This window comes from Vidua chalybeata, chromosome 20 (assembly GCF_026979565.1).
Source record: "Vidua chalybeata isolate OUT-0048 chromosome 20, bVidCha1 merged haplotype, whole genome shotgun sequence".
NCBI classification, from domain to species: Eukaryota; Metazoa; Chordata; class Aves; order Passeriformes; family Viduidae; genus Vidua; species Vidua chalybeata.
The window spans coordinates 9,970,098-9,983,187 of record NC_071549.1 but is presented as its reverse complement, the minus strand read 5'-3'; the positions used below and the strand labels follow the sequence as shown (position 1 = coordinate 9,983,187).

The window sequence follows — 13,090 nt, the reverse complement described above, 5'->3', positions numbered from 1 at the left end:
TGCTCGGCCACGCCGCCGGGGGAGGCTCAGGGAGCGCTGCTGCAGTGACAGTTTTTATTTTTTCAAATCAGGCTGGCCAGAGGAAGCGTGTCCTTTGGCCAGGGACACGAGGAAAACGTATAAACACAAGCGCCTGCGGAACTGAGTCCCCGCTGTCCTCCTGTACCTTATTTATTGAACAGAGCGGGGCTGGGTGCTCCGGTACCGCGAGGCCTTGGCGTGGCAGGGCCTGCAGGGACACCCCTGTCCCTCCAGGGACACCCCTGTCCTTCCAGGGACACCCTGGCCCTGCAGGGACACCCCTGCCCTCCTCTCCTCCCCCGTGCTGACAAGTGCCAATGTGTCCCTGTCCCCTCTGCGGGGACCCCCGCAGCCCCTGGCTCCGTCAGTGGTGATTTGTGTGTCACCCTCTGTCAGTGGTGGTCTGATTTGTGTGTCCCACGTCTGTCTTGTCTCCTAGGTAGAGGAAAACCAGCCTTTAGCTGCTGTGGCCTGGGCTGTCCCCGTGCCCCCAGGAGGCTCCCAGGCTCCCCAGGGCTGTGAAGGTTTTTGGGGCGCAGGATTTTGGGGGCTGCACCCCTGTGGCTTTGCCTTTGTGCCCAATTCCTTTAGGGCAGGCTGTGAATTGTGTGAAAGGCCCTTCTGGGAGGAGGCACAAGAGACCAAAGTGCAGCTGCTCGGCATTTCTGCCCTCCCTTCCCTGATGTTTTTGGAGCTAACGGGTGGGGCAGCCCCGCTGTGGATCCTTGGTGTGAGTGCTCATCCCTTCCCTGTGGGCTGCAGGAGGCAGGTCCAGGGTGAGGTGAGGGAGGAGAAAGGACAGAACCAAATCCCCCAGTGGGGCTGGGACTGCAGAAGGAAATCTCAGTGTGAGGATCGAGGAGAGCTTTTCTCCATCACCCTGCCCTGCCCCAGAGCTGCCTGTGCGTGGCTGGGGAGGGGCCACTCTTACCTGGGAATGTGAAGAAATGTTGGGTTTGGTATCTCCTTGCAATGGTCAGGAAGAATTGGGTGGCAGCTGCCCAGGTCCCCCCAGGCCAGCCCAGATCCCCAACTCCTTTCTACACTTTTTTAATGTAACAGAAGCTCAGAGAAGCTGCAGTGCTGGAGGGAAGCACAGCCCACCCCTCACACACAGCTCCTGCCCCGGAGCTGGGTCTGGGCACTCCCGGGCTCACCAGTGATGGTCTTGGAAGAATTTCAGATTTTACAGCCCCTCCTTTAGTCCAGCAGGAAGGGCTGTAGGTCAGAAGTATGGCACATCAGAAGGGCTGTTTTATGAGGGAATTAATCAATGATGCTGCCAGTGCCTCTCACCTCTCCCTGTTTCCTCCTGAAGTGCAATGCAGCCCTTCTGCCTGTGCTGCCAGTGACTGGAGGTGCCAGCCCGGCGTCGCTGCTCCCCTGCCTGTGGCCAGCAGAGCTCAGCCACCTGCAGGTCTTGCTTTTTCTTAATAGTTAAGAACCCTAATTTGATTTAAGAGATTTTTTTTTTTTTTTTTCCACTAGAGCCCCCTGAACAAGCCCCAAAGATGCTTTTGCTTACGCCGGGGTGGGCTGCAGCAGGACACACAGACAGAGAATGTGTCAGCCAGGCAGGACCGGGACCTGTGGGGCTCTGCTGTCACCAGGATTGCCCCCGTGGTGGTGTCACCTGAGTCCCTTTTGCAGGACATCTGCAGGTGCAGTGGGAGGTGTCCCCTTGCCCACTCTGCCACAGCCTCGTGCAGAGCAGCCCCCCCCCCATTTCAGTGTTACAGCACCGGCTCAGTTTGGGGGGTAAAGCAGCTCCAAAAAAATCTGCTGGGTGACATCGGGGTCTGGCACTGGCCCTGGGGGCTCTGGGCCTGCTGGGGCCCTGTGGCAGCAGCAGCTGTGATGTCCCCAGGTGTGGGGGGGTCACCGGGTGGGGGAAACCCCCTGGGTACGAACGGTTCTCGCTGGTGCTGAAGTATTTCACTTACCTCAATTTCTTTTAATAAAAAGAATGAATTACAGCTCTCTTGCTGCGAGTGGAATCTGTCACCCCTGTCCTAGGGGAGCTGAGCTGTGCTTGAGGCCAGCACAGAGAGGCTTCTGTGGAACCTCTCCAGGTCAGCTGTGCCCCACCCCAGGTCCCCACTGCCCCCAGGTGTCTCCAAGCCTGATGGTGGTGGCCACTCATCTTCAGCATCACAGTGAATGGGACAAACAGGGAAAAAAAAAAAAACCCAAACCACAGAGACTGCTGCTGAGGTGGGAGAACTTCGGGACCCTCTTCCCAGGGCTGTTCTGTGGGCAGGGATGGTTGGACTGGATGATCTTAGAGACCTTTTCCAGCCTCATTCTGTGCCCTGCTCAGTTGGAGCCTGCAGGGAAAGGCCCACCAGGGCTTTGGCTAAAGGATGTCCCTGGGAGCTGATCCACAAATACCCTTTGGAGGCCTCCCCATGAACGGTGAGATTTAAATTTGCCCACGTGAGCCACCACAACTCCAGCAGCTGATTTTTCCACATTTCTCAGACCAGAATGATGATAGTTAAAATTTGGGGGGTGGTGAGGGGACAGACCCTACTGAACTCCAGCACCACGTTTAAAACTCTTTAGCCTAAAATATCTCCACATTAAAATGCCAAGAAAAGACATACCAAAGCTGTAAGCTCTCCAAAGCCCAAGATCAAAGTGCCATCATCTTTTAATGTAAACCTTTTGTTGCATCAACAGTCTTAAGAGGGATGAGAGACATCAAAATAAAAACTGAGACAAACTGGGGCTTTGTAGCTGTTTTTTGTTTTAGTCTCTTCTCTCAATTTGGGCCATGAAATAGGTCAGCTCCATTACTGATCAGCCTTCCCACAAATATTTAAAACAAATTGAATTGCACACCCAATACCCATCACAATTACGCCAGGCACAATAACTAAATTAGCAATTCAACAAAATAATTGGAAATGCGATTCTCTCCATTCCAGAGCCTCCCCCGGGGGTTTGGCCGATCTATGGGGGGAAAACTCTGCTTTACTAATTCTGCAGCTAATTAGAGACACACTTGTAAATGAAGTTGTTTGTCTGAAAGTTGAAATTCTTGGCTGTGGTGGGGTTGGGGGGAGAGGATTAACACAACCCTCTGTCCCTCCCTCTGCACACCCCAGTCCCCAAAACACCTCCGAGTGTTTTGCTAAGGTGTAATGCCCATTGGTGGAGGTACTAATTAGCAGCTGTATCATGAATTAATAAAGAATTAATATTCTATTGGGCGGGGGGAGCGGGGAGGGAAGATGTCACCTGCTGTTAATTGGCAGCATTAGGAAAACTTGGTGGAAGTCACCCTGGTTCTTTCCGTGTGCCCAGGAACGCTCGGGGAGCTGTGCCCGTGCTGGACGCCATCACCCTGAGCCAGCCTGGGGACACTGGGGACACGCTGTCCCCCCTGTTCCTGCCAGAGCCCCTCGGGGCTGCTCCTGCAGCACCTCCACACCAGGTCGGGCCCCTTTCCCTGCCGCAGCCAGCGCTGCAAGGTCAGAGCTGCAGTGGGGCCGCATCCCCCAGCCCCGCTGTCCCCGTGTCCCCGGCCCAGGTGGTGGCAGGGATGGGGACGGGAAGCGGCTGCTGAAACGCTGATAAGTGAATTCAAAAGCGCTGCTCGGGCTCTTATCTCCTCAAACAATACCGGCGAGAAGTTATCACATTTAAAGAGGTTTGTATTACCCTTTTAACATTACAGCCAGAGAGGGAACCGAAAAAAAAAAACCAGCGGGAGCCCCGGAGCTGCGGCTGCAGAGGACACGGGAGTAACACGGGAGGGGTGGCACAGAGAACACGGGTGTCACACGGGAGGGGTGGCACAGAGAACACGGGTGTCACACGGGAGGGGTGCACAGAGGACACAGGTGTCACACGGGAGGGGTGCACAGAGGACACAGGTGTCACACGGGAGGGGTGCACAGAGGACACAGGTGTCACACGGGAGGGGTGCACAGAGGACACAGGTGTCACACGGGAGGGGTGGCACAGAGGACACAGGTGTCACACGGGAGGGGTGCACAGAGGACACAGGTGTCACACGGGAGGGGTGCACAGAGGACACAGGTGTCACACGGGAGGGGTGCACAGAGGACACAGGTGTCACACGGGAGGGGTGCACAGAGGACACGGGAGTCACACGGGAGGGGTGCACAGAGGACACAGGTGTCACACGGGAGGGGTGCACAGAGGACACAGGTGTCACACAGGAGGGGTGCACAGAGGACACAGGTGTCACATGGAAGGGGTGCACAGAGGACACAGGTGTCACACGGGAGGGGTGGCACAGAGGACACAGGTGTCACACGGGAGGGGTGGCACAGAGAACACGGGAGTCACACGGGAGGGGTGCACAGAGGACACAGGTGTCACATGGAAGGGGTGCACAGAGGACACAGGTGTCACACGGGAGGGGTGCACAGAGGACACAGGTGTCACACGGGAGGGGTGGCACAGAGGACACAGGTGTCACACGGGAGGGGTGCACAGAGGACACAGGTGTCACACGGGAGGGGTGGCACAGAGGACACAGGTGTCACACGGGAGGGGTGGCACAGAGGACACAGGTGTCACACGGGAGGGGTGCACAGAGGACACAGGTGTCACACGGGAGGGGTGCACAGAGGACACGGGGGTCACACGGGAGGGGTGCACAGAGGACACAGGTGTCACATGGGAAGGGTGGCACAGAGGACACAGGTGTCACATGGGAAGGGTGGCACAGAGGACACAGGTGTCACATGGAAGGGGTGGCACAGAGGACACAGGTGTCACACGGGAGGGGTGGCACAGAGGACACAGGTGTCACACGGGAGGGGTGGCACAGGTGTGGGAATTGAACCCCGGGGGTTTGGTGCTGTGGATGGCAGAACCTCAGCTCCCTGCAGGCCAAACCAGGGCTGCTCACCTGGCACAGGTGACAAAAATCAGCTTTTCCCTGTGCCCAGGCCCCTGCTGGATGTGGGGTCATGGAAATCCCATCAGGTCATCAGTGGATACCTAAATCCAGGTGCTTTTCTGGCTGGACCCAGGGAAATCGATGCACTTCCCTGGGAGCTGCAGCTCTGCTCCTCTGCGAGGGAACAGGGATTTATTCAGCCCTGAAAGCTGTTCCAGCCAAATCAAGCCTCACCTGGCACTTGCTTTGCTTTCTGGAGGAACCCTGACGTGTCCCCACGTGCAGGGAGGGACCCGGGACAAGCAGCTCACAAATTGGAGTGCCCAAACCCCAGCCAGGGCCGGGGTAACTCTGTGGGACAAGCCACGGCCAGGATCAGTGACCCCAGAGCAGCCCCATTCCTATTGATCCCTTTATGGGGATTTACTGCAAACCCCACCCAGCCCTCACAGGAGTCACCTCTGTCCTGTGCTGCCATCCTGCCCAGGATGTCACAGCCTGACTGGCCCAGAGTCACAGGCAGCTGCAGGACTGAGTGTGCAGGATCAGTGCTGGGCTGGAGGAGGCCCCAGGCTCTTCCCACAGCAGCAATTCCCTGGCACATCCCCGTGTCAGGGCCAGCAAATGTCCCTGTGTGTGTTCAGCAGCCACAACGTGAACTGGGAGCTCTGGTGCCTGCACAGGAGCACCCTTCCTCTGTTTTAAGGCCATGTTAATTATGGAAATGACATTTAAATCCTCTTGACTGGTGAAAAATGAACTCAATATGCAGCCAAGCACCAGAACAGGGCACTGAACCCCCCCCCAGCCCCCAAATCTCCAAGGTTTTAACACAGCTGTGGGGGACCCAGCTGCAGGGGGGGGCTGGATTGTGTCCCTCCCCCCACACTGTGCCCAGGCTGCAAAATCAAGGTCAGGAATTTAAAGGGAATAATTAAAAATAGATTGTCTTTGGGAGGAAGCATTTCAGGCTGGACAGGGGGTGTTCAGCCAGGCTCACTCTTCCTTCCCTCTGATTTGGCAGGGTTTGGTGCTCCTTCAGGGGGGATTTTAGGGACAAACCAGAGGCTGGAGAGAGCTGGCTCTGCTCCTGGGAGAGCAGCTGAGGGCAGAAGCAGCTGGGAGAACACCAGGAGCTCAATCCCAGCTCCTAATTCTGCTCTGGTTCTTCTCCGTTCTTGACTTTTCCAAACAGCGACCGGTACAGCTCCGTCCTGGGGGAAAAATGGGCAGAGGGAAAAGTTACCTTTCCAAGGTCAAAATGGAAGCAAAAGGCTGCCACAAACCCTCCACTCCTTCAACAGGAAAGGCCAGGTGTAATTAAAAATCTTTATTAATAAATACAGGCAGAGGGGGGAACTTGAGCGAGCCCAATGCCAGGCAGGACAGAAATATGGAAATATTCCAGTGTGGCTGGATATTGGATCTCCAGAGAATGAGGGTTTCTATAAGTTTGCCCTTTACAGACAGGCTCTTCAAGTAAGAAAACAAGATTGAATATTTTAATAGGATGTACGGGGCTGTGAGGAGGATTCAATCACACAGCCAACGTGGGGCTGTAATTTAGTTTTCATACATTTTCTTGGACAGTACTTGAAAAACAATGAAAATGACCCAGTAACAAGATTCCAATTAATATCCCATGTGCAGCAATTCTGATAACAGGAGCAAATTTCCCTTAAAAAAAATTCAAAAAGAAAAGTGGGCTGGTGTTATTTATCTTTAATTTTAGAAGCAGAGAACGTGAGCTGGGAGAAAGGAGGGATTCTTGTAAGGCAGGCATTTCTGGGCATGGAGGGAAAAGCAGGGGAAGAGCTGGATTTTCTCAAACTGCAGCTCCTAAAGCCTCTTGGCTGCACACATGGAGGGGAGTGGTGGGTACACAGATGGGATTTTCCCTTCCAAGCACAGCAATATTTGGGTTTTTGGGTTTGGGCTTGTCCCTGCTTGCAGACACCTCCATGGGAGGGTTCCCTGTCAGCTTCCAAAGGAGGAATTCCACGTTCATCAGTGATGGCAGAAGAACTTCCCCAGGAAGTGCAGGAATGAAGTCTCAGTGCCAGCAGTGCAGGATGGATGGACAAAGTTTTGTCCTGCCCGCAGGGAACAGCCTCAAACCTCCCCCAAAAACCACCCTAAGGGAATCTGGGGAAACCCTTGCTCCCCTCTCCAGGCTCTCTAGGCCCTTCTCCCTTTCATCTTCATTCCTTCCATCCCCAGGAAGGTGAGGGAGCTCAAAACCAACGTGCACATTTTGGGGAACCCCACAGGAATTACTCAGAGAGAGCAAAGCTTCTGTGTCTGCCTCATGAGCAGCTAAACCCCAGAAGTGCTGCTCTGCAGCCTGCCTTGGTCTTTCCCACTGGGGGAGAATTCCTGGGGTTTTTGTCTTCATTTTTGTGGGTCTGATGCTCTCCTGTGGGTGCAGGAGTTCAGGGATGGATGCAGAATTTGCTCCAATCCCACAGATTTTAAATAAACATTTTTCAAGCAAGCAGGGCCAGGGGAGATTTCAAGGGAGAATTTGTCTTTGCTGGCAGAGCAGTGTTTGCTGGCACTGACAGGCTGTGACATGGAAACTCCAGGTTTTGGGGTCAGGGGGGTTCCCCCATCCTCCCAGGAATGGCACAGGAATGGCAAAAGGAATGGGATGAAGCAAAATCCCAGTGGATCCTCCTGGATAATGACACAGCAGGGACAGACACCCTGGCAGAGTGACAAGAGAAGGAGAGCAAGCAGGTAACCCCAGCACCCCCAAAACAGGGCAAACATTGCACCCTGAAAATAAAATATGAAATAACCCAACCCTTTTCCCCCTCCTCTCCTCATCAGCCAGGCTCCCTTTCTTTTCCAGCCTCTCCCCTCAGCAGGATTTAACCATGCAGAGAGTAAAACTCATCAATCCTCCAGGTTTAACCTTGTCTGTGTTTCAATTCACCAGGGTAAGTGCAGATTTTAATACTTTCAGCCCCCTTAAGGCTATGCATAATGAACTTGGATTTTGGTTAAAAAAATGTAAGATTTCTCTCCTCCACCCACAGATATGAAACATCAGACTGGAGCCAGTGGCTTGAGACACCCAGTGCTACCTGGAGCTGGGGGAAAGGTGACTCTAGCACAGGAGGAGTGGAGCAGCCTGTGCTCAGGAATAACCTGTGCAGGTAATTAACACAACTCCCACCCAGAGCAGGTCGATACAGGGGTCTTCCCTGAATTAAAATTTAACTTACCCTTTATTGCAACCCACAAAAGCAAGTAATGAGCACTAACATTTTTATTTCTTTTAAACTGTCATTTAGGCTGTAGAGGGGATAATTACCTATTTCCACTGTAGTAAGGTTTTATCACCCTTAGTGAGGCATTTTCTAATTTAATATTTTTACTGTATTATCATAAAACCTGTTTCTGGAAAAAAATGATCAGGAACCACACAGCCATTTGCCATAAAACATGTGTGTGTAAGTACCTTGGCTTAATTATTTATGCATCTCTTCCAGAGGCAGGGGATGGCACCTCCCCACCTGGACACTGCTGCTTCCAGGTCAACAATACCATTTAAAAAAAATTAAATAAAAGCAGCTACAGCCAGCCCCAGGTGCTGAGAGTGGTTCTTCCCCCTCCAAACCCCAGGTGCAGCTACCACAGACATTTTATAGGCACAACAGGGAGAAAGGAGTGCCCTGGATGAATATTAATAGCTGCAGCACATTTCATAAATCTCCATGAGGCATCAAAATAGAAATCAGAAAAAAACTCTCAGCAGATCCCCAGGAATCTCCTCTGCCCCCCTGCAGCAGCACCAAACACTCCAAGGGGACACCCAACATGTGCCTGCACACGGAGGGTGCAGCCAGTGCTGGGCTGTTCTGTGTAATTACAGTCATGTTACTGCCTTTTTAAAATATAGCTCTGTGAACCAGTAGAAGAACACAATTAAGGGGGAAAATTCAGTTTCTAAGGGGTGGTTTTTTTATTAAAATAGCAATAGTGCTCTAGTCACTGCTGTGCTCTTCAGTAAAACACCCTCCAACCAATTTCTCTGCCTTTTCCCAAGTACCTTTTACTTCTACTCTTCTTCTACCCCCCAAAAAAAAAGATAATTTAGAATATGCCACAAGCAGTAGTGAAATGAGTATATTCCTACTCCCAACCTCCACTGGGAACTAAGAATTTTTAATTCACAGAAACTGGAAAAGAAGATGGAACAGAAACACCTGTGGAAAACACAGCTCCTGATGGAAGCTGACGTTGGCTGAGGGTTCCCTTGGAAAACTTTCTGCCTGTACCAGGCTGGCTCAGCTGGTCAGAGCAGGCTGCTGGTAACCAAGTTTGGGGGTTCAATCCCTGGATGGATCATTCACTGAAGAACTGGACTTGATGATCCATGTGGTCCCTTCTGTGAAATGCTTTGTGCAGTGGTGTGAAATTCAGATTAAAGTGCCCAGCAAGCAGAGCAGGTACCAAGAGGACAAAACAAATCTGAAGCTTTAAATGCCTCAATAAAAATGAGGCATTTCTCTTAAAAAATGAAATGGAGCAGGAATTCCAGGTGAGCTTGGTGTGCTCAGTGCCCAGTGGGTTTTACCCCACTCCAATTCCCAGGTATTGCTGCTCCCACCAGGAAGGGAAAACAGGCTGAAACCATTTATTCCCATTTTCTACTCCAAGGCTGAACCAGCCCCAATTCCCAGTCAAACCCTAAAGCAAAGAGGGACCTGCTGTGCATTCCCACAGCTCCCAGCACACGTTCCCTGCTCCAGCATTCCCTGTGGGATCACTGGGATGGGGCTCATGGGGCTGCTGCAGCCCCAGGGGGTGGCACTCACCCTCTTCCCAAAATCCTGGCCATAAATCCCTGGCCAGCCAGCCCCAAAGGCCCTCCCAGCTCCTGAAGGAGCTCACCAAGGGCTCCTGCAGCTCCCTCCCTCCCTGGCAGGTCGGGATCAGATCCTCTGTGCTCTGCAGATGCTTTTAGCCCCACGGCTCTAAATTACAGGAGGTGACAGGTGACCTCGGGCTGCTCCCCTGAGAGCAGGCCCAGGCTTTATAAATATTTCAGAGAGCTGGTTCTGGCCCTGAACAAAGGCACAGTGCACATCTGGAGGGGCTGGATGTGGGGAAGGGGTGAGCAGAGGGGGACAGCAGAGAGATGGAGCTCAGGGCACTGTCCCCAGGCATAACCAGCCCTGGGTCCACCCCTGCTGTCCCTGAATTCCAACATCTCCCTCCAGCAGCACTCACCTGGGCTCGGGACACACACATGGGGCACAGGTGGAGCCTCTCCCATCCTGACTTTGGTCCCAACCCCGTTTCCAAAGGAGCTTTTGCAGCACAAAGCACAGAAGATGCAGAGAACCAGCAAAACACAGGGGGCTGCAGGCACCTGCAGGCTGCTGCACTGGCCTGTGCTCCAGCAGCTCCCATTTCCCCAGGAAATCCATCAAATGCTGCCTTCCCAGCCTGGCTTGGGATGGGTATTTGAGCAGGACAGGCTCTGGGAAGTGCCCTGTGCAGAGGGAACCATTCTTTGTGCTCCTCATATTCCGAGGACGATTTCCCTCTTTCACAGCTTGCCTGTTTCATAACAGATTTGATGCAGGAGAAGACAAATTGTCTCACAAAGGAAAAGCGACAAATCATCTCGCAGCCCTTAACAGGTTATTTTTTTTTCCCCCCCTTTAAGAGGGAAATTTCCATACCAGAGGCTCCTGTCTGTTTGCCAGGGATGTCAAACATCAGCTGTGGGGACACGACCAGTCCAGCCCAGTGCCACCAGCTGGGTCACGCTCCAGACTGGCAGCTGAGCCCACAGAGCCCCTGCTGCAGCACCAGCCCTCCCAAAAGCCCTGGCTGAGGGACACGGGTGCTGCACTGCACCTCCAGGGGCCACAGGCTGGGGGGAGTTTAAATACAACAAAATCAGGGCACAGAGAGAAGAAATGTCAAGGCCAGGTTGGACCCTGGGGCTGGGAGCAGCCTGGGACAGTGGAAGGTGTCCCTGCCCTGGCAGGGGTGGCACTGGGTGGGTTCTAAGTTCTCTCCCAACCAAACCAGTCCGGGATTCTATGGTTCTGTGGTGCCTCAGGATCCATCCAAGCAGGTTTAGTTTCACAGGATGAGGTTTTTCCTGTGGTTCCACAGTGCCCTCCATGCCCTGCTCCTCCCCTTGTTTCCCAAAGCAGGACATCCTCTCTCCCAGGCTGTGCCTGAACAAACCTGGAGGCATTTTCCTCACACCAACAGGGTCAGTGGGGTTTGAGCCATGCAGCACTGAGCTGCTGCCTCAGTTCTTCCAGCAGGAAGGGCTTTGCTTCCTCCCAAGAATTCTGTGCTGGTGAACAGCCTGGATTGACAATCACAGAGCCCAGATTCCTCCATTAATCTGCTCTCATGGTGTTTTAATACCCCAAGTACAAAGTGAGCCAAGTTAAAGGCTGGTATCTCACCGACCTTTTTTTTTTTTGTTATTTTTTTTATTAAACTCCTATGTCATATAAGTAAATTAATCTTTTAATACCAGGATTTCCTGCTACGTACCCCCCTCTGCTTGCAGCAAGACTCTCTGTGACAAAGCAACTGCACCAAAGGGAGAATGCTGACTGGGAAAATGCAGCTGGCCTGGCTGCATCCAAGGGAAAGGCTCCAGTCCAAACCTCCCTGGCAGCTGGATAATCTGGCTGTTAATTCAGCCTCCCAGCAGGCCCCACTCTGCTCCTGCAGGAGCAGCATTGGGCTGGAGGCTCCTGTGCCACGCAGGATCCTGGAGGCAGGGGGTTCATCTCCTGCACCTGCATGTGGGATTTGAGGAAGTGATTCCCACTTGGTGGTGGTGACACTGCCTGGTTTGACACAGCCCCATCAGAGCCACCTTCTTCCTCTGATTTGGCTCATAAAGGATGCAAATTCCTCCTCCCTAACGAGGATCCATTTGCTGAGGAATAACCCAGCCTGTATAAAATGGGATCTACTCCCCAGCTGGAATTCCCCAGCTGGAATTCCAGCGTGTCCTGCCTGACTCTGCTGCAGAAAAGGCTCCTTTGGGCTCCTGCAGAGCCCTGGGTGCCATGTTTAATGATGATGTATGGGTGCCCTCCCCCCGGGGGGGTGTGGGGAGGGGTCACACGTGTGACACTGCCAGCCTGTGTGTCAACAGCAAATTATAAACCGTGTCAATCCCAGCTAATGCAGAGCTGTAATCCTCTTTAACAAGAGATCAAATCAGTGCCATGAGTTATGTTCATTCTGTAATCTGATAAGAAATAGAGTGAGCCTCTAATAAAAGAGTAATGAGAGCCCTTAATGATGCTGTTAAAAGGTAGTGCCAGTTAAAATACTGCTGTTGTTCCAGCTGATTAGATCACTGTTGCATATTTGCACAATCTTGTTTTACCTGTCAGAATAACCTGAGTTGTCTGGGGAGATAAAGGTGTTTGGACCAAACATCTGTGTCCTTAGAGGATGTCTCTTCCTGGAAGTTAGTGTCCTCCAGAGGTGAAATGAGGATGCTCATCAGACTTTGCAGTCATTTGACAGCAGCCCTTGCTTTGGAGTGCTCAGTCTCTGCTCCCCTCACACAGGGACAGAGCTGAGGGTTTGTGTCTCACAGCTGACAGACAGAGAGGATAAAGCCCAAGTGCACACCCAGCTCTTCCAGGAGCACAGACTTCACCTGGGCTGGGAACTGGACCCACCCCAGCACTGGGAACAGCTCACTGCCCTGCAGGGGTCCAGGGGCAATCCTGAGCCTCAGCCTGCCCAGAAACAAACACATGCACCTGGACAGGAGCTCTCTGCACGTGCACACCTGGCTGACCTCCTGACAGAGGAGGCTTTCGGGGCAATGCCTGCACAGAAGGTCTGGGTTCAACCTCAGCTCCTGCCTGACATCTTTAGGAATTCCCTGAGGCTCCTGCCTCAAGGACCTCTGGACCCAAATGCCTGTGAGACAGGGGCTATCAGCCCTCTGTGCCCCATTTCCCACAGCAAAGGCTGCCCTGCTCCCAGCTCTGCTGCACAAGGTGCTCCTGAAGGATGCCATGTCCTGATGATGGGAAAAACCTATCTCAAGGGAAGTCCAAGAGGGGGAAACCACATGAGGCCACCCTCAAACCCAGGAGAAACCACAAGCAGCCCTGTCCTGGCCCAGACAGCTCCTGTCTCCTCTGGACAACCCCCAGAGCACAGCCCCAG

The 13,090-nt window shown here is 53.1% G+C and overlaps 2 protein-coding genes across 8 annotated transcripts in view; one reads left to right on the top strand and one right to left on the bottom strand.

Annotated features, from left to right (window-relative positions):
• ACACA (acetyl-CoA carboxylase alpha) overlaps window positions 1-1,997 on the top strand; it is a 100,496-nt gene extending 98,499 nt beyond the window's left edge. For all 7 annotated transcript variants that reach the window (XM_053961464.1, XM_053961463.1, XM_053961466.1 and 4 more), the window contains one exon: window positions 72-1,997. In XM_053961464.1, the coding sequence (XP_053817439.1) occupies window positions 72-123 (52 nt within the window). In that variant the 3' untranslated portion in view covers window positions 124-1,997. The remainder of the gene's footprint in view (window positions 1-71) is intronic.
• Window positions 1,998-2,656: 659 nt separating this feature from the next.
• AATF (apoptosis antagonizing transcription factor) overlaps window positions 2,657-13,090 on the bottom strand; it is a 39,423-nt gene continuing 28,989 nt past the window's right edge. The window contains exon 12 of the mRNA XM_053961472.1: window positions 2,657-6,114. Coding sequence (XP_053817447.1) covers window positions 6,051-6,114 — 64 coding nt within the window. The 3' untranslated portion in view covers window positions 2,657-6,050. The remainder of the gene's footprint in view (window positions 6,115-13,090) is intronic.